Raw genomic sequence first — 18,727 nt, 5'->3', positions numbered from 1 at the left:
TGCTCAACTTTTTCTGGTTAGCCTTGTTTTATTTGTGCAACCTTGTTTGTGTATGCTCTAATTCTCTAGCAGAATATATCAGAATTTATTTTTGATTCATAGAGTATCCACTGAATAGGGCTTACTGCATTTTTATGCTCAAGATTATGAATATTTTTTGCAGAAAGCAGTGTGAGCAGTTAACATTCTGTTGTCTGGGCTTAGGAAAACTTAAGCCACTATATGAAAAATTGGTGAATGTAGTCTGTTTGAAATAATTGCCATCTGTATTAAGGGTGGAAGAGGGTTCTAAAATAAGGGTTCTAAAATATATTTTAATTCAGGATGATTTACAGCATTCATTCATAACTGAGTTTGTGAGCCCTTTGATCTCCAGGAGTCCCCAAAACTGAATGAGTATAAGAGAAGGAAAGGAAAGAGAAAAATCTAAATTTAAATGACTTACCAGTTGTATAGAAAAGAAAATAATGTTTGCAAGAGCAATCTTCTACAAGCTAGTGCCTTTCAGGTGTTTTGGACTACAACCCCCATCAGTCTCAACCATCATAACCAATGGAATTATGCTTATTTGAACATAGAGTAGCACATGCAAATGCTCTCCTCCCATAACTTGTGAGGAGACAAGTTGCCCAATAATGCCTGTAGTAGCAGTTTTGGTGAGCAGAGGAGGAATTACTGAAAAAAGACACCAGACAATGTTTTTAAAATGAAAATTTAATTAATTAACAACACCACCACCAGAGTTGTACCAAATTCAGCCATCAAGGACATCTCTTTTTATACGTGGCTTATTATTTCCTTATTTCCTTATACAACAAGCTGCTACTTGTGGCTCTGACCTTTTAAAAAATAAATGGAAATCTGAAAGAAATATAATCCTCTTATGTCTTATGACAAATGATTATATCAATTTTCACTTCCATCTCTAACCATTCTTAAGCTTGTTCCCTAGAACAATGAGAACCATTTGCAAGAAGCTCCCTTCCTGCTCTGATCAGTCTTCCAAGGGGGAGAGCTTACAGACCGTCTATTGTATGGTACCATTCTGTTCTCTTCTGAAGGAGCCTTTCTAATTCCTGGAGCTTATTCCTTCCCATCTTGGGCATATGCAGGAAGACAGCATAGACTTGTTAGCAAAAGTTTAATACTGAAATTTAAGAAGCACATTTTGTCCTGCCTGTCTGGAAAATCAGTTTTATTGTTTTTCTAGTTCTCTGCCTCAGGTTTCTAGTTCTCTTATCAGATTTCAAACAATTCCAGTGAATTGTTTCCTCTTTTTGTTCCCTACAGTCCCTGCTTGTTACTGTGAGAACTGTGCATGTGATTTTACGGTAAGTAAGAGATTGGAGTTTAGGTAGGGAACAAAGGGCATGTGTTTGATTTCACATATAAAGCATGTGTGTTGTGAGGAGCATGCTTCAGTTGCCAAATTGTTCTTCCTTTTCTGTTTTTTATTTACCCATGCAATTATTTTCAATAAATTATTGAAGGGGATTGGGCAACCTTTGGCCCTCCAGAAGTAGCTGGACTACAACTCCCAGCATTCCTGACCCTTGACCCTACTGACTGGGGCTGATGGGAGTTGGAGGCCAATATCTGGGTTACAGCTGAATTGCAGGATGGTATGCTTTGTTTTATGTAAAAGGCATAGAATAAAACATTAGTATATTAAAATATAATGGTGTTATTCTGAAACTTTGGGTTAAATTATGGTACTTAAAAAGGCATGCAGTAGGACTAGGATGTACAGACTGATCAACACCAAGGGCTACAACAGAGTGACTATCATGAGATAGAAGACCACATCTGATTTTCATATTAAATTTTTAAAAAATTAGTACTCTCTTCTTCTAATGGTATAGTGACCATTTCAGTCTGGCTGGTGCACCTGTTCTTATATTCTTACTTATTCAGCAAATGAGTTAAATGAGTCAGTCTTAAGAAGATGTCTGATTTTATCAACATTAAAATTGAAAAATATAATACACTTGAGTCCTTCCCCGCCTCCTTTAACATCTTAGATTGTTTGCCTCAATATTTTCTGTTTTTTCTTTGTAACTTTAAGGACTTCAAACTTCTGTAGAAAAAATATGCAGTTAAATCAGAGTGGTTTATGGAATTTATATAGGTTCCTTTGATCATATCTCTGGTGCAGTATGTGTTTTGGAGGCTAATTTTTTTTCCAAATGGATATTTTTAATTTAAATGAAAGTGTTAAAATTTAGATTCATATTTAAAAACTGTCAATAAGTGCCAGGGTTTAAAATCAAATCTGAATCAAAATGTTTAATATAAACATGTTATCTATTCACTCCTAATCTCTTCCATCTTAATATGAATCTCTGTGAAACACACGAGTTAAAAAAAATAATGTAAAAGACTGTATCAGGAATGGTGGGCTGGCATTACACACATGCTTGTATTTCTTCTTGTGTGAGCTGTAAATATTTACTTAGATTGCTAGCCACAATTATTTTATTAAATTTGTATATTGCCCATCATCCAAAGATCACAACATAAAAATACAAAATGAGAACATAGATACATAATAAAAACAAAAACAAAAACAAACCAATAACCCCACTTCAACAAGCACATCTGAAAGGCCATAGATTGTTTAATCAACCAAAGGCCTAGTTATAGAGAAACGTCTTCTCCTGGTGCCTAATGATATGTAATGAAGGCACCTGGCGAGTCTCCTGGGGAGAGTATTTCACAAGTGGGAAGCCACTGCAGAAAAGGCCTGTTCTCCTGTTGTCACCTTCCAGACCAGGATTGGTGTAATATACTGAGATCGCATTATTTTCCTCAAATAAGGACACTTGGGTCTCTGAGCTTTGACTCCACCTGCCTTTGTCATTCCTAGCCTGGCCAAGTAAGGGGAGAGGGGAGAATAGAGCCCACATGATGTAAAACCCTTCTTTACAGATGTGCTTTAGGTGAGCGGGTATGTACTAGTTTGTGTTACGAATGAGTCTTTCTTTAATGTTGATATTTCTAAAACTGGCAAAATGCTTTTCAAATAATACAGTGTTCACTCCTTCCCTCACTTAGGTATGTCATTCATCTCTGGGATCTCAACCATGAAGGTACCTGGGAAAGCAAGGGAACGTACGTTTATTACACAGACTTCATCATGGAGCTAATGCTTTTGTCCCTGGATCTGATGCATCACATTCACATGCTGGTATGCATTGTTAACTGATAAATCATGGCCTATATAGAATGGGAATAATATAGAACTGGCTTTTATAGAAGTGTTTAAAAACACCTTTATTGTTACTATTTATGACTTGCTACGTCCTGCATCCTTAAGCCATACTAAAGAAGGGTTGTGAGCATGTGGGGAGAGAACTGTGTGGGAGAGAACTTCGGCTTTGATTGCTATTTTTGCTGCAGTATTTCCTGCTGTAGAAGAGAAGAGCCACTTTCTCTTCTGGACTCTCTGATTGTGGGACCTGCTGTGGTTAAAACAGCAAGCGTAGCTCTATTTATGGATAACACTGCTGCTTTTCAAAATTAAAAGTTTTCCCCAAGTGACATACAATTGATATCATAAAACATTTAGTGGCAGCCCACCTTGTTATAGCCCAGAGATGGAAATAGGGTTCAAATTTTACAATCAATAACTGGCTCAAAAATACTTTCTCTGTAAACTGCGGGGGCCTGCAGTGGCCATAATCTTTATTTGGGCCTACCTTTAAAACCAGCCTGAAACATGGGACCCATTTTTCCCTTCTATCTAAATGGCCCCATGTGTCACTTTCAGCCCTACAATTCCATGTTTCTGTGCTGTTGTCACTCTAGTTAGGTCTTTCTCCTCCTTCCTTAATATTGGGGGGGGGGGGGGAGAAGTTTGTTGCTGTTTGGAAGCCCAAACTAAGCAACACTCTGAATGAGAACTCCATGAGCAGCTTGTTTCTAGTAAACTCAGAAAGAGTGCTGTGGCAGCTTTTAGGATGTGGCTGCACTGGGACTTCAAAGAGAGAGCCATATGCACCGCAGGCTAATTTCTGGCATTGTCTTTTTATTGCCTGGTGTGTTACCATTCCATTCATGCCATTCTCTTCTTTCTCTCCCTGTCCACCCACACCATCACTTATGTGCTGCTGGATTACTTAATGCTCTTTTAAACATTTGTTTGGAAGCTGTTTGGCAATATCTGGTTGTCGATGGCCAGCCTGGTGATCTTTATGCAGCTGCGTTACCTGTTCCATGAGGTTCAGCGCAGACTTCGTCGCCACAAGAACTATCTCCGTGTGGTTGGAAATATGGAAGCAAGGTGAGCAAGTTCCTCTAACTGCGCAAGACTAGGAGAGAGTCCAGTCTCACAGTCTTCTCTTTTAGGGTTGTACCCAGTGTTAGTCATGCTCAGAGTAGATGCATTGAAACATGACTAACTTAGGCCCATTAATTTCAGTAGGCCTGTTCCGAGTAAAACTTAGTTGGAGACAACCCTTAATTTCCTTGCCGTCTGACTGTTACAAAACTGGTTTGCGAGGAGTAAACTTGCTGATCTTCACAGTTCCAGTGATGATATGGTAATTTATTACTTATACCACGCCCAACTGACTGGGTTGCCCCAGCCACTCTGGGCAGCTTCCAGCATAATAAAAGCACAGCAGAATGTCAAACATTAAAAATCTTCCCAATAAAGGGCTGCCTTCAGATGTCTTCAGAAAGTTGTGTAGTTGATAACAAGGATAGGCTTATTATTATTCCTTATCAGTGTTTCTTTCAAGGCTGTCACTTGGATGATTAATTTCACGAGTCTTAATTGTTTTCAAATCAATTGGGTGGTGGCAGAGTGGGAGCCTGAAGCTCCTTGGGGTCTGGTGTAATGACCAGCCATGGCTTGGTGTTATTTCTGAAGAGGCCCTTGATGAACTAGCTGAGCAGGTATTTTGAGTCTCCCAGTTCTAGCATAAATAGGCACTGAAATGGCATCCTCTTCAAGTTGCAGTTTGCTCCAATGGCATTTTGGTCTAGCTAGATACCGTAAAGAGCCATATGCTGATGGTGGTGTGACCATCTTGGCTGTCTCTTGGTCCCAGACCCAGGTCATCAAACCGTCACCTGTCATGAACCACCATTGTCAGGATTGTCAGCAGAAGCAATGTTCTATGTTTATGATAATATCTTATTCTCTTGTTAATTATGCTGTTTTAAATGCACATTTTATGTTTAACTTCCTTTAGTAATTTCTACTTATGAAACATTAAAGATAATTATTTTTGTTAACTTTGCTGTGTTAAATGTGCATTCCGTAGTTGCCCTCCTTTTATTTTAAAATCTTTATGATAACACGTTAGTTTCCAGTTAATTACATTGCTTTGAATGTATACTTTTAATGGTATTTGACTTTCTTCAGTAATGTTTTATCTGAGGTTTTAATGTCTTGTAAACCGCTGTGAGGTTTTTTTCTTTATAAAGTGGTTTAGAATTACTATTATTATCAATCATAACCATAATCTTCACTTCTCTTCTAGGTTTGCGGTGGCAACACCTGAAGAGCTGGCAACCAACAATGACGACTGTGCCATCTGCTGGGATTCCATGCAAGCTGCACGTAAACTCCCTTGTGGGCATCTTTTCCATAAGTACGCACCTGGGGAGCAAACCAGGGTAGAACAAGTAGTGTGCTCTAATTGTCTGTAGTTAATGGTTGAATCTCACTAGACACTCATTTTGTCATTTTCATATTTTTTTTTTAAGAAAACCAATTCAACACTATATATACTGATTTTCCTTGTTAAAAGTCATGGAGGAGTTGCCTGTCCTGTTCTGGCTGTACCCAGTGTAGACTGTGACATAGGAATGTAGTCTTTTAACAGAATTCATGGGACAGAGTTTTTATATACTTATCCAGGACTGCAAAAATTTGTTTAATGTACAGAAGCCAACATTGATAGTGCAATCTTCTCAGTACTTTAAAAAATGCACATTTTTTCCTCTATATCTTACATAGTACAAGTGGTCTCCAACGTGGCACATCTCCAGCACCTAAATACTTGCAGCCCAGATTTTCAACATTGTCAATAACTTCAGGTCGGAGATACAGTTTTAACAACTCTGGAAGGCTGCGCATAGTCCATCCTACCTTGTAACCCTCACAAGGTGGTTTACAGCAGTCAACCAATGTAGCTGCTCAGCCACACTTAATAACAAAGCCAGCAAATTAATGATTAAAACCTTACCTGACCTCATATCAGATCATTCTATGTCTGCATGTAAGGAGCGAGCATGTTGCTTGATTTGGTATTCATGAAATATTGGGATTTCAAAAGGGCTTAACATTCTGTTGGTTATCAGACTTGTGTACCATTTCATGCAATGTATTCCCACCCATCCCCCAGTACATTTGGATATGGGAATAACGCTATTTACCAAGGACATACACACACCCTTCTGGTTTACAGTGCAATCCTAACCTTGTCTGCTCAGGAGTAATTCCTATTGCATTAGATGGGTCTTACCTCAAGGTAAGTGTAGTTAGGACTGCAGTATTAGATTTTTAAAAACTGATTTATTAGCCACATTCATGAAGGATAGGGGTTCTTGGCCAGGTTCTGCTGAATGCCTCTTGCTGGAGGGGCAAACTTAATGGCAGGCTCTTGCCATCATACCTTGCTGGTGGGCTTTGTGGAAGCCTTTGTCTGGCTACTCTTGGAGGCAGGTTGCTGGACTGGGTAAACATTGAGTCTTATCCAACAGGACATTGTCAGCTTCGCCTTTGAGCCAGTGCCAACGACTGGGCTCAACCTCTTCAGCCCCGACTGGGCCAGGCGAGCTGGAAAAGCACTCCCAGAGACCTTCCAGCTCTTTGTAGTTGGCTGGTTCAAAAACCGCACCAGAGTTGCTAGTAACAGCAGCTTTAGCAAACTCTTTGGAGAACCGTTTAGGTGATATGGCCTTTGTAGTTCTTTTAGATCTGTGCAAGACTCTCTGGTCCTCTGGGTCTGGTGTCTCCTCCTCCTTGGGAGAATGATGACCTAAGGTAAATGAAGGTGCTGTGTCTGAATCAGTGTCAGACTCACCTGAGGCTTTTGGACTTTGATAATCTGTGTCATCATCAGAATCTATGTTGGCATCAGCATTATCATCAGCAACAACAGAATCTGCCTCTTTCTTAACTGCTTTTGCACCATCATCACCTGAAATGGGATGACATTGAAAAATGCCAAATCTGTCCCATTTTGGATTACAATCCATGCTTCTGGTCAACCTAATCGCTTTTGTGTCAGTGATTAACACACGGTAGGAACCCTTTTCATATCCCAGAAAAATACCAGACATGTCTTATGCAATATATGAAGTATTCCTTGATAGGTGTGTCATTTGCGTTGGCATCTTTTGGCAGTTGCTTCTACTTATGTCATCAGTAACAAACTGGAGGAGAATAGAAACCAGGGACCAGTTTGTTGTCATTCATTACAAGCTTTGTCAAAAGTATTTGTCAACGTTTCAAGGAGCCTCTAATAAGATAATTAGCCACTACCAGCAGACACATTTACTCCTCTGAGAAACTTGGGCCACACCCCTTCAGAGCTGCTTTTCCACATACCTGAAAGGGTAGCATTGCTTTTCTATGAAGCCAGCTTATGCTTCAAATTATTGGGTTCTAGTATAATGAAACGAGTGATTTTGGTTGCCTTAAGTCACAATATGCCTTGAGAGTGGGGTAGCATGCTGGTTATAATATGAGAAAAATGCCAGTTAACCCTTTTCCTTATCCATCAGAGCCCACACATTTTGGCCTTGGTCACTCCTATTTTGAGAGAATGTGGTGGGTAGCATATCTTGGCTGCAATGCACAGTGCATAGGAGTCTAGAATAACCTATTAAACAATTATTTGCATTGTAGGTGGCAAGTCAAATTTCAGAATGTTATTAATGGGAAACAACCAGTGCAGCAGTAAGTCTCAAAAACAACTACCCCAAAAGGTTGCACCACCTTAAGTTTGTTGGTTTTCCGGGGGTACCATAATAATTATAATTATGTTTAGCCTGGAGGAGGCTGAAAGGCGATATTATGGCCACCTTCAAATATCTAAAGGGCTGACACATGGAAGAGGGATCAAGCTTATTTTCTCCTGCTCCAGAGGGCAGGACCTGAACCCAATGGTTTCAAGTTACAAGAAAGGAGATTCTGTTTCAACATCAGGAAGAACTTTCTAAGGGTAAAAGCCATTCAGCAATGGAACAGACTCCCTCTGGGTTTGTGATGGACCCTCTTCTCACTGGAGGTTTTTGAGCAGAGGTCAGGTGGCCATCTGTCAGGGATGCTTTAGCTGTGATTTCAGGGAGTTGGACTAGATGACTCTTGGGGTCCCTGCCAATTCTACAATTCTATGACTCTATTCTAAATTACTGCATATTCTTTTTCTTCTTCTGAGAGCAGATGAACATTTTGTAACTTCTTCCCAAGAAATTTACTTAAACCTCTCATTTATTGGTAGCTCATGCCTGCGCTCCTGGCTTGAACAAGACACTTCCTGCCCTACCTGTAGAATGTCCCTGAATATCACTGACAATCACCGTGCCAGGGAAGATCACCAAAGGGAGAACCTGGATGAAAATTTGGCTCCTGTGGCAGTAGCTGAAGGCAGACCTCACCTGAACCAGCACAATCACTTCTTCCACTTTGATGGTTGGTTTATTTGCCTTTTACTAGTTGACTTAGCCAGAACATCTTTGTAAATGTAGGATTCTTTTCTTTTCTTTTCTTTTCTTTTCTTTTCTTTTCTTTTCTTTTCTTTTCTTTCTTGAGAAGTTGTACCTTCCCCCATGAGTAGATGAAACCTAGATGAAATAGTCCCTGTGTGCAGCAGGAACAGGCTTTTGGGTTTTTTTCAGGATAATTGTTTTCTCTTCCATGGATGGGAAGGATGAGTCACATATGCGGGAAGAGTTAATCCTTCCCTGTACACTGTCGCCCCTGTTGGAAATACTCTCATACTTCACCTTAAAAAAAGCCTTAGATTGGCTCCAGTAGCAGGCTTCTTGAAATCCGCCTTACTGTGATGAGGAGGAGTAAGAGTAAGAAACTGTCTCTGTGTGTGAGAGGGATAGAGAGATTTAATGAACAAGTTTGAAGCACAAGCCAGCTCTGTGTGCTGGGCACCTGAAATGTTGCCAAGAACACTCACTCTATCCTTGTAGTACTTTCAAAAGTTTGATTTTTATACTATGTGCAGATTATGTTTAATCATATATAACAGTGGCTTTTCAAGAAAGGAAAATAAAGGGGAGGAGAGAATTGATAATGCTCATGACATCTATTGAACCTTGTAATAATAATTAAGAGCTGAGGAATCATTAAAAATATAGACAGAACTGTAGACGATTGGGGTAATTACTCAAAAGCACATTTCACACACCTTAACGGTTGCTTTCTCTTTTCCAGGTTCTCGCATTGCTAGCTGGCTGCCCAGCTTCTCAGTGGAGGTGATGCATACCACCAGTATTCTTGGTATTGCGCAAGCAAGCAACTCTCAGCTCAATGCCATGGTAATTCCTATTACTATTTTGCACACTGCTCTGTTTATTCATTTATATGTCACCACCAGTGTATGTGCTGCTTTAGAGAGTAAGTGCAAAATAAAAGTCCCAGTTCCGAGGAACATAAAAACAAAACTTCATCAGTGTGGTGGTGAAGTCAAGGAAAGGAAGAGAAAAAGGTAACTAGGGACGAAAATGAGCAAGTTACATGTACTTCAGACCCATTTTCACTGAGAATGGAGAACTAAGTGTTTGGTCAAAGACATTGTGGAAGAAGTGAGTTTTGAAGAGAGATTTGAAAAAAGAAGCACACATTGTTTCAAACATACACTGTCTATCTTAATAAACTGTGATTAGATGATCAGTGAACATGAATGGAATGAAACCACCATTCTGGATTCTTTTGTGCTCTAGTAGCAAAAGCCTGACCCTTTGAGATTTTAAAGGCTTTGGCTTACTTTAAAGTTTTATAAGGTATTTAGTGTGCCACAGTTGGGTCCCCTGTTGGTAACAGTGGATACATTTTCTTTTTTAGGCACATCAGATTCAGGAGATGTTTCCTCAGGTTCCTTACCACCTCATTCTGCAGGATCTGCAGATGACACGTTCTGTAGAAATAACAACGGACAACATTTTAGAGGGGCGTATTCAAGTACCTTTCCCAACACAGGTTGGTCAAACGTTACTGAGGCAGTCGGCATATTTCCAGTAGCAATCCATCAGCAGCAGACCTGCTGTGTTTATTTTGCAACATTAACATTGTGAAATGGTTATCCTGATGTTTAAGGTTTTTTTTTAATGTGTGTGTTATGTTTAAGTCAGTGTTACGTCAAGTAATATTGATCTATGGACTTAATGATCATGAAAATCGAAAAAATGATTTTATATAGCTTTTGCTGCATTGTAAAATATGAACAAAGAGGTCTATCGTAGCCAAAAAGGCCCCCAGAAATTCTTGTGGTACTTCAAAGACTAACAAGCTTATGTCACAATTTTATAAGGTGCCACCAGAAAAGTCTTGGTTTTGTTTTTACATTTACTTTGTCTAGTTTTCAAACTTCTGTCAGTAACAACAAGGAATGGATAAAAAAAGCCCAAACTTCCTTATTATTCTTTTGTCTACCGTGAAATTGTTTATATGGCAGCCTCTGCATATTGGTTACATTTGGGGTTTGCATGTTGGTAATTATTTTGTCCCTGAGGATGAATGGCTAAAAATGCACCTCTGTATGTTCTGTACTTGAGTTGTGATTTTGTTGTCATTTCATGAACTCATAAGTCTTAAATGACCACAGCTTTTCTGTAGCACTTTTAATATGCAAAGTTCTTCTCAAACCCATATGCAAGTCAAAATCCCTGCAAAAAGTAGCTTGTTCCCATTTCATGCAGGAGATCACAGTTTTTAAGGAATCAGATATTGATGTGCTGTCAAAGATTGACAGATGAAGCCTAGTTGCTAGATTGCTGCAGGATAGTCTGTTGAAAATAAGATGATTTTATGAATTGGTCTATTTTTGTTTTATTGATAGGATTTTAAATGAAGTGTAGTTCTTACTAGTAGGCTTTTGTGCCTTTATTTTATTTTTATTATGGCATTTATTACCTGCAATTCACCATAAAGTCCCAGGGTTGGCTACAATAACATAATCATACAATTAAAAGCAGGAAAAGCAGCTTACACAATGATAAAAATAAGTAGTTAAATTATTAATTCATTTGGTATTTGTAATTTATTTTTTTAAAGTAGATAAATACAACATACATATAGAGCATTACAGAATTCATGGACAAGACCACAAATCTTACAAATGTTGAGGTTACATTGTCCCATTAGTGTTTCATAAATGTGTCTATTAAATCTTATTTATTTCACCCTATTTGAGTTTTATGCTGCATTTTTATTTGCAGCATATGGCTGAAAGAGGCTTGCACAGTAAACCCTGTGACAGCTAGGTTTTGAACAATGGTCCACCAACTTGCCCTGCAGCATAAATTCTTTAGAAAGATTGTCTGTGGGGTTTTTCTTTTCAATTCATATCAGTTTTGTCAGTTTTATTTATGCTTACAGCGTTCAGATAGCATCAGACCTGCATTGAACAGTCCCCTGGAAAGACACAACACTGATCAGGAGGACACAGAAGAGGTTACTCAGGTAAACTTGGCAAAGGGGAAAAAAGGTGCATCATAACACAGGGAAATTTGATAGTGTAATGTCCACAAACCTTGGCACGAAGTCCTCACAAGAACTCCTGGTAGATATCCTTCTGTAGCTTTGCCACTAGTGGATTTGGAGTCTTCATTGCAAAGAACATCTGTCTTAAAGGTGCAAGTAGGTTGCCATTTGTAAGCATAATTGTTCTGGGTCTGACTATGGAGTCTTACTTGCATTTCTCTTGTGTTTTGATGGGGAAGGGATCTAGAGAAAAGGGAAGTGTTTTTTGTAATTCAAAGGCCTTGAGCAGTTAAGTCAGGGATAGCCAATGTGGTGCCTTCAGATGTAGTTGAACTGCAATTCACCTGCTCCCCATCCAGCATGGTCAATGCTAATGAATGATGGAAATTGTAGTCCAGCAATATCTGGAGGGTGCTGCATTGGCTATTCCTGAGTTAAGCTACTGGCTATTAAAGGGGATACATGGAGGTCTTTGTTCCTCAAGTGGTGGTCTACTGACTATAAGGAGGATTTGAGCTGCTCCAGCTTTTGCCTTTCCCTCATTTATTTTTGAAAAAAATATTAATAATTTAGTACAAAAGTTTAAAAGGACACAGAAGGAAGTTATACGTAACGAAGCCATGATACTTGTGCAACACCTTCTGCTTGTACAATGGGATTTCCCCCTCTCCCTGGAATGTCTTAAATAGTAAGATGTAGATTAGTTTTAACATAGGGAAGACATAAGGACAAGACTGTTTTGGAACATATTGTTCCAGTCCATTACAGATACTTGTAAGTAAATGTGTGTGTGTTTGTAGTTCAATGCAATTCCTCATAAAGTAAAATGATTTTTACCCAAGTGTTATTTGCCAGAGACCCTTAAATCCTTCTGGTTTCTCTTGCTTTTTCCCATAGGACAATATACATATGTAGTGGCCATAAGTAACTCCAGATCAGTGTTAACAGTCCTTTTCAGAAAACCTTCCACATCATCATAATGTAACCATAATATCAGATGTCCTGTTACCATCTATTAGTCCAGTTGTTTCTAGAAAAAGTCTATGTGGAGGGAGAAGTGTTCTTTTTCTTCTTTAGTAGTTTATGCTTTTGTTGTGTGAAAGGATAACTGTCTCTGCCTGGCTGTCACCTGAATCTCTACCCCAAATGTGCTAAAGAATAGTGCCTTCACTTATTTCCTTCCACACATTCATAAATGGGGACAGGGAGAGCAGGACTGCACTTTCTGGCCCAATCTTGATTGCTCTCCTGGTTCTGCCACCCCAGCCCAACCTCCACATGTTCATCAGATATCTCACTTCAACGCCTCCTGTCAGACATGCAAAAGTTTGGATAGCAGAGCCAGCCAAGGTAGCGATGATGTGGGTAATTTGTTCACATGTGTCTGGCCTTGGAAAACCCATGTTCCAGCACAGAAAAGAATTGGCTTTGACCCAGAGTCTTTGGGTGTGGGTGCAGGCCAGAGTTTTCCAAACTTTTTACATTGTTGACACACTTTTTAGACATGCATCATTTTGCAACACAGTAATTCAGTTTTACTAGCAAGCTGGAGGTTAAACTAACCCCTTTCTAGTCCTGGGAGGAGTGCGGGGAGTGTTTGTGCAACACACCTGCAAACTGCAGCCAGCACACTAATGTGTTGTGACACACAGTTTGGAAAGCTCTGGTGTAGGCCTTCCTGGTTTCATCTGCATGCTTACCCTTCCACATGTTGTACATGATGCTTCTCTTTTTCTTGCTGCTTCTTGTGTAACAGGAGTTAGTTAATAGGAAAATATTTTGTGTGTTGCTGAAGTTAGTCTTTGGCCAACTGAATAGCTGCCTGCATTGTAGAAGTGAGTGACAATGAGCCATGAGCATGAGAAGTACCCCCTTGGCCCCAGCCATCCAGTCTTGGATTACCTATCTCAGTGGTATGAAACCTCAGGCCCTCCAGGCCTCTCTGGCCCTTGGGACTTTGTCTGTGCCACACCCCTTCCTAAGTCTGACACACCTGTTTCTGGCTGTCCTCCATGCCTTCCTTTAGCACTTTTGCCTGGCTGGAATGTCTCTTTATACTGTGGCAGTGCTTACCTGGATGGAGGAAGGAGCTGTATGTTTGACTGGCTTTTCTTGGCTGGAACATAAGCTACTATAAAAAGAGTCACATCTATTGCCCTGCCTGCTCTTTGCCTCTGGCCTCCACTCACCACTAGCATGTGGCCCCTGAAGGTTGCCCATCGTGGAAAGTGGCCCTTAGGTTGAAAAAGTTTCCTTGCCCCTGGCTAATGTGAAGACAGCTTCCTCCCCCCAAAACAACAACAACACTGTAGCATATATTTTTGGGAGAGAGGCAGCCTTTCCATTTACTTTGGCAGTGTTTGCACATCCTAGCACCTCAATAAGATGAGCTTATTTTGGACCTCCCCAGTTCTTCTGGTAATGTTGTATTAGATTATGGAGATCTGTATTAATGTGCTTTCCCCAATTTCCTTTTGTATGAAAGACGGAGAGAGACTCACTGGAACTCAACTCATGGTTGGAAGACGTGGCAGAGTTCAATGAGGCAGAAGCAGAATCCATTGAGACAGAAGACTTTGAAGTGAGAGGGAGCCGGTTTTCCAAGTCAGCTGACGAAAGACAGAGGATGTTAGTACAGCGGAAGGAAGACCTTTTGCAACAAGCTCGCAGGTGTGTATGTTTTGTGGGTTACAGTAACAAAATGTTTAATGTGGAATAGCCCAGGAGGAGGATTTGAGGAGGTGTTTAAGGGAAAGTCATTCAGAGATCTTTTGCATATCTAGCTGGCTGCCTCTCACTGATGCAACTTCTCCTTGATTGTGATGCAGTAGCTTGTTTTGTGTTGCCCAAGGGCAGGGATGGTGAACCTGTGACACCGACTCTCCAAAGTCCAACAGCTTCCATTAGTTCCCGCTACCTTGGCTAGTGGTCACAGATGAGGAGAGTTGCAGTCAACCAGCATGTGGAGGGCCATAAATCCCCCCTCTCTTAGTGGCTCAGAGGCAGTTTTGGAGTGGTGCAACCGGTGTGGTGGCACTGGGTGCTGTGCTGCAGGGGGCGGCACAACAACGCTGTAGAACGGAGTGCGAGAGGTGGGGGCGGTGTCAAATTTTAATGTTGGAAAGGGTGCTGCTGAAATTTGAGACCCCAAAGTCTGCCACTGAGTAGCTGAATAGTGCTGGCCATATGACTGGGGGTTGGACTGGATGGCCTTTTGAATGCTATCAGAATCCAAGTCACTAAGGCAGAAGGAGCCGGCTGGGTGGCTCTCCCAGGCATAGCAGGCAGGTGAGGCCGAAGGTGGGAACTGGACTGGGGAACAGAAGGGGATCTGAGAATAACAACACAGATCTGTCTTTGTGTAGGAGCAGAGCATTATCTGATAGCATTCAATAATTCTTTAGGTCTCATGGTCACTATCAGCTGCTCATGTAGGGCTGTGCTTATGCCACCATGAGTGGTCTGAAAATGATATTGAGCACAGGATTCAGTTCTCTCAGAATATCAGCTTTCATTAACGATAAAATGTACAGAGTTTTTTTATGGCTGAGAAGAAACATTTTCAAATGTCTTAGCATCATCTCCTGAAGTAGTGAATGCCAGAGGTGTGGCTCAACATTTCCAGTTGTTCAGGATGAAGCTTCAGAGCTTCTGACATCAATCAAACTAGCAAAACCAGAATAAAGTGGTCAACATAATAAACACATATTCAAAATTTGCAAAATCCACACAGGCCACAAGATCCAGCTTTTCTTGGTGCATTTTTTTGAAATGTGTGTTAAGACCTTTCCCCTCCTGCTTGGAAAGGTTAAATGCAAACCAGGCAACCTCTATATTCAGAGTGAACTTTATGTTACTTTCCCTTCAGCCATCTAGTTTTTCTCCCTCCAGGCGTTACCTCAACAAAACCTCTGATGATCCTAGCTCAGATGACTACTTGCAGGCCGAAGGAGCGACTTCAGACCCTATCACCCTGCGCCGGAGGATGTTGGCTGCTGCAGCAGAGCGAAGACTTCAGAAGCAGGATCCCTCTTAACACTTCCTGTCTCCTCCTGTTCTTCTTCCACACAAGCAATGTTTATGCCATCCTACACTCTCCCTGCCCACAAGGAGGGTCTCTTCAGAACTCAGCAAATGTGCCGAGGATGACTGATCTGGCTGCATCTTCACTGTATAAAGCATGTGATATCTAATAAGTGTTTGGACAGCTGACAAATTAACCTTTCTTGGGTACTTTTTTTGAGTGACACACATTTTCCTTTCCCCCACCCCCTTTGCGAACAAAAAATGCAGTCTTTAAAGCCCTGGGCATGGTGTGCTGCTTAATGTGAGTTGCAGAGGGACAGTGGCTGAGAAGCACCAGGTCCATTTGCTGCTTGTGTGCACTGAGCTTGCTGGCACGTCCCATTTAAGCTCTTTAAAGTGGAAACTGAACAAGGAATGACAAAAGCTCTCTCCTAAGTAAGCAAGCATCACTGCCGAGTCATTGCATGTCTCAAGAACGACATGCTTAAAATAAAAGAAACACATTTTGGATGCTTTTGCAGAGTCTTTTGGACAAACTGGCATTTCTAAATGTTGGAGCATGGAAGTGGAGTGCACCAACAGGAGGAGACATCTTAAAGAGTGGAAAATGTTGAGCTAAGTTTTAGAACAGTGGCCCCCAGACAGACAGTGTGTACATTCCTGGATTATTTTTCTACCAGGAGGCTGGCTTGGTTTTTAATGCATTTCATTGCTGGTAACAGACATGTGGCCAAGGGAGAAGCACCGGAAAAAGGGGCGTGAGCCCCCAGCTATATTTGGCATCTTGATTCAGCATTTCAGTAAGCAGGCAAACTGGGATGGTCTCATAGTTTGGTGTCAGAGGCCATCTGCAGAGAAGGCTCCATTCAGGAATGGAAGTTGGCTGCTATTTGAGAGGCAAGGGAGCGCGCAAAAGTATCTTTATTTTTGTAATCTCGCATCTGGCAATACTCCATATGCCCATTAGCTTAATCAGAATTGAGAGAATTGAGGGCTACTAGATCTTAGGCTAGGTGTGCTCAAACTTTTTTCTTTGGTATTGTAAAACTCTGGTAGCTGTATTAGAGATCTCTGGTCTTAGGTCCGTAAATGGGTTTTATGATGGCAGCCAAGTAATTTTTAAGTGTTTGGCGAGTATCGCTATCCTTCAGAAGGTGCCCAGTATTTTAAAAAATATATTGCAAATTATCTTTTTACAGCAGGATTTTAGTAGGGCTGTGTACCAGATTTGGCCAAGGTCTGAATTCCCGAGTCAAATCAAGCCTATTTGGAGGAATCCTGGCTTCACTCAAGTCAGGTTGAAATAGCACTGATCACTACAGGTTGGGTTGAATGCCCACAGCCATCCAGGGCTGCTGGGGCGGGGCATCAGGCAGGCAGGAAGAGGCAGCGCGAGTGAGAAGAAGTCTGAGAAACGGCAAACAGGAGAGGCCTGCATCTTTGTGGGAGATAGTGGGGGGTCTTTCCTGCCAGGCCGTTCCTTATTCTCACCACTGCCTCTTCTCCATTCTGCCACCTGAAATACATTGCGTAGCATTGGATAATCCTGTGTAATGACTTTTAGGCAGGAGGATCCCATCTTGTGCAATGCTGCTCCTTTGTGTGTGGCTCCCATTCGATGCAGGGAAGCTGCTTTTGAAGGAGCAGCACCATGCAGGATCAGATTCTCCTTAACAGCTCAACAGATCTTGCCACCACTTGACTGTTTTTTTTAAAAATAAGGTTTAAAAAAAACCTTAGCCCCCCTCCCCCATTACTTTGGGGACAGATCCAGGGTGGAGTGGGCAGTACAGATGAATTGGCTCAATCTGGGAGCTATAGGGCAGATGGAGGGCAGTCCGTGCACAGCCCCTGTTTTTAGAATATTTGAAGGTGACTATAAGAAAACTGAATTGTGTAAGTGTTAAGTGAAGATAACTTATTTCAGTAACCCCCTTTGGGAAGCCTTACCTTGCAATGCTGTTAGTAAACTATGGAAGAAGAAAGAAAAGATTCTTGTGATTCAGTTTTGCTTAGAGCGCAGCTCTTTGTTTTTATTGTTTTTAAAAAAGGAAATAAAATTCTTGATCAGTGTTGGAAATATTTAACAAACTTCTTTTTTGAACACTTTGCACATCTTCTCTCCCCACCACTCTCAAGTATCAGTGAATCCATACAGATAGTTTGTCAAACTACAATCTCTCTTAGCCTGGAGGAGGGTCTGTATCATCCAACCAGAAGTAATGTTATTACACAACAGTTGCCGATGTGTGGTAGATCACCTATGGGTTCATTATTTGAACACTTGATCTGAAAGCTCTTCCTCAAATTGCTTTGAATGCGAAGTACATTTTCTGGATATATTTGAAGACATCAAAGTAGAAAAGCCGTTCTCTGCTTACTCCCTTCCATCAACGCCACCTCAGTTACCCACATGATGGCAGTCTTTATATTTGGATTCTCCATCTGACTGACCCACTTCAGTTATCGGAAGGGTGAAAATGAGAGTGAAACATAAAGGGACTGGGAATTTTACTCAACTTTAGATCAATTCTTTTGGATGAAGCAAAGTGAGGCTTTTGTATTGTGCTCTTTTGCTTCATAATATTTTTTACTTTCTGGCTGCACTTTCAGGAGGGACATGAGTATCCTCATTTTGTCATTTATGCCCCAGTGTATGCTGGAAGCTCAATCTCAAGTCTGGTTTGTAACCTATTCACACAACCAACTTAGGTGTAAGCTGTTCGGTTTCTGTCACCAGCTGTGAGGTGGTTGCACGGGGATATCTTGGAAGAAGACCTTTTCTAGGACTAGATCTGCATTTCTGGCTTAAATTATTGAAACGAGTGGGAAGTTGTGTGTGGATTCTGAAATGAGAAGGGGAGTGGGGAAAAACAAAGCATAAGTCTTGTGTTGCATTCTGTGCAACTGCCTTGTTCCTTCTCTGCTCCCTGAAAAACAAGGCTTAGCCATAAAGAGAGAGTAGCCAAGCAATGCTGAGGATTCCCCTGAGAAGAGCTGGAAGGCGATTCTACTGCTTGCCTGTTG

General features: G+C 41.0%; 1 protein-coding gene across 1 annotated transcript in view; it reads left to right on the top strand.

Annotated features, from left to right (window-relative positions):
* The window catches only part of AMFR (autocrine motility factor receptor), a 28,912-nt gene extending 11,132 nt beyond the window's left edge, over positions 1–17,780 (top strand). The window contains exons 5-14 of the mRNA XM_083514999.1: positions 1,291–1,331; positions 3,055–3,187; positions 4,149–4,282; positions 5,490–5,600; positions 8,460–8,650; positions 9,407–9,510; positions 10,037–10,171; positions 11,570–11,653; positions 14,160–14,344; positions 15,566–17,780. Of these exons, the coding sequence (XP_083371125.1) occupies positions 1,291–1,331; positions 3,055–3,187; positions 4,149–4,282; positions 5,490–5,600; positions 8,460–8,650; positions 9,407–9,510; positions 10,037–10,171; positions 11,570–11,653; positions 14,160–14,344; positions 15,566–15,710 (1,263 nt within the window). The 3' untranslated portion in view covers positions 15,711–17,780. The remainder of the gene's footprint in view (positions 1–1,290; positions 1,332–3,054; positions 3,188–4,148; positions 4,283–5,489; positions 5,601–8,459; positions 8,651–9,406; positions 9,511–10,036; positions 10,172–11,569; positions 11,654–14,159; positions 14,345–15,565) is intronic.
* The last annotated feature ends 947 nt before the right edge of the window (positions 17,781–18,727 follow it).

This window comes from Podarcis liolepis (assembly GCF_965112155.1).
Source record: "Podarcis liolepis genome assembly, chromosome: 7".
NCBI classification, from domain to species: domain Eukaryota; kingdom Metazoa; phylum Chordata; class Lepidosauria; order Squamata; family Lacertidae; genus Podarcis; species Podarcis liolepis.
This window is presented reverse-complemented; position numbering and strand designations above follow the sequence as displayed.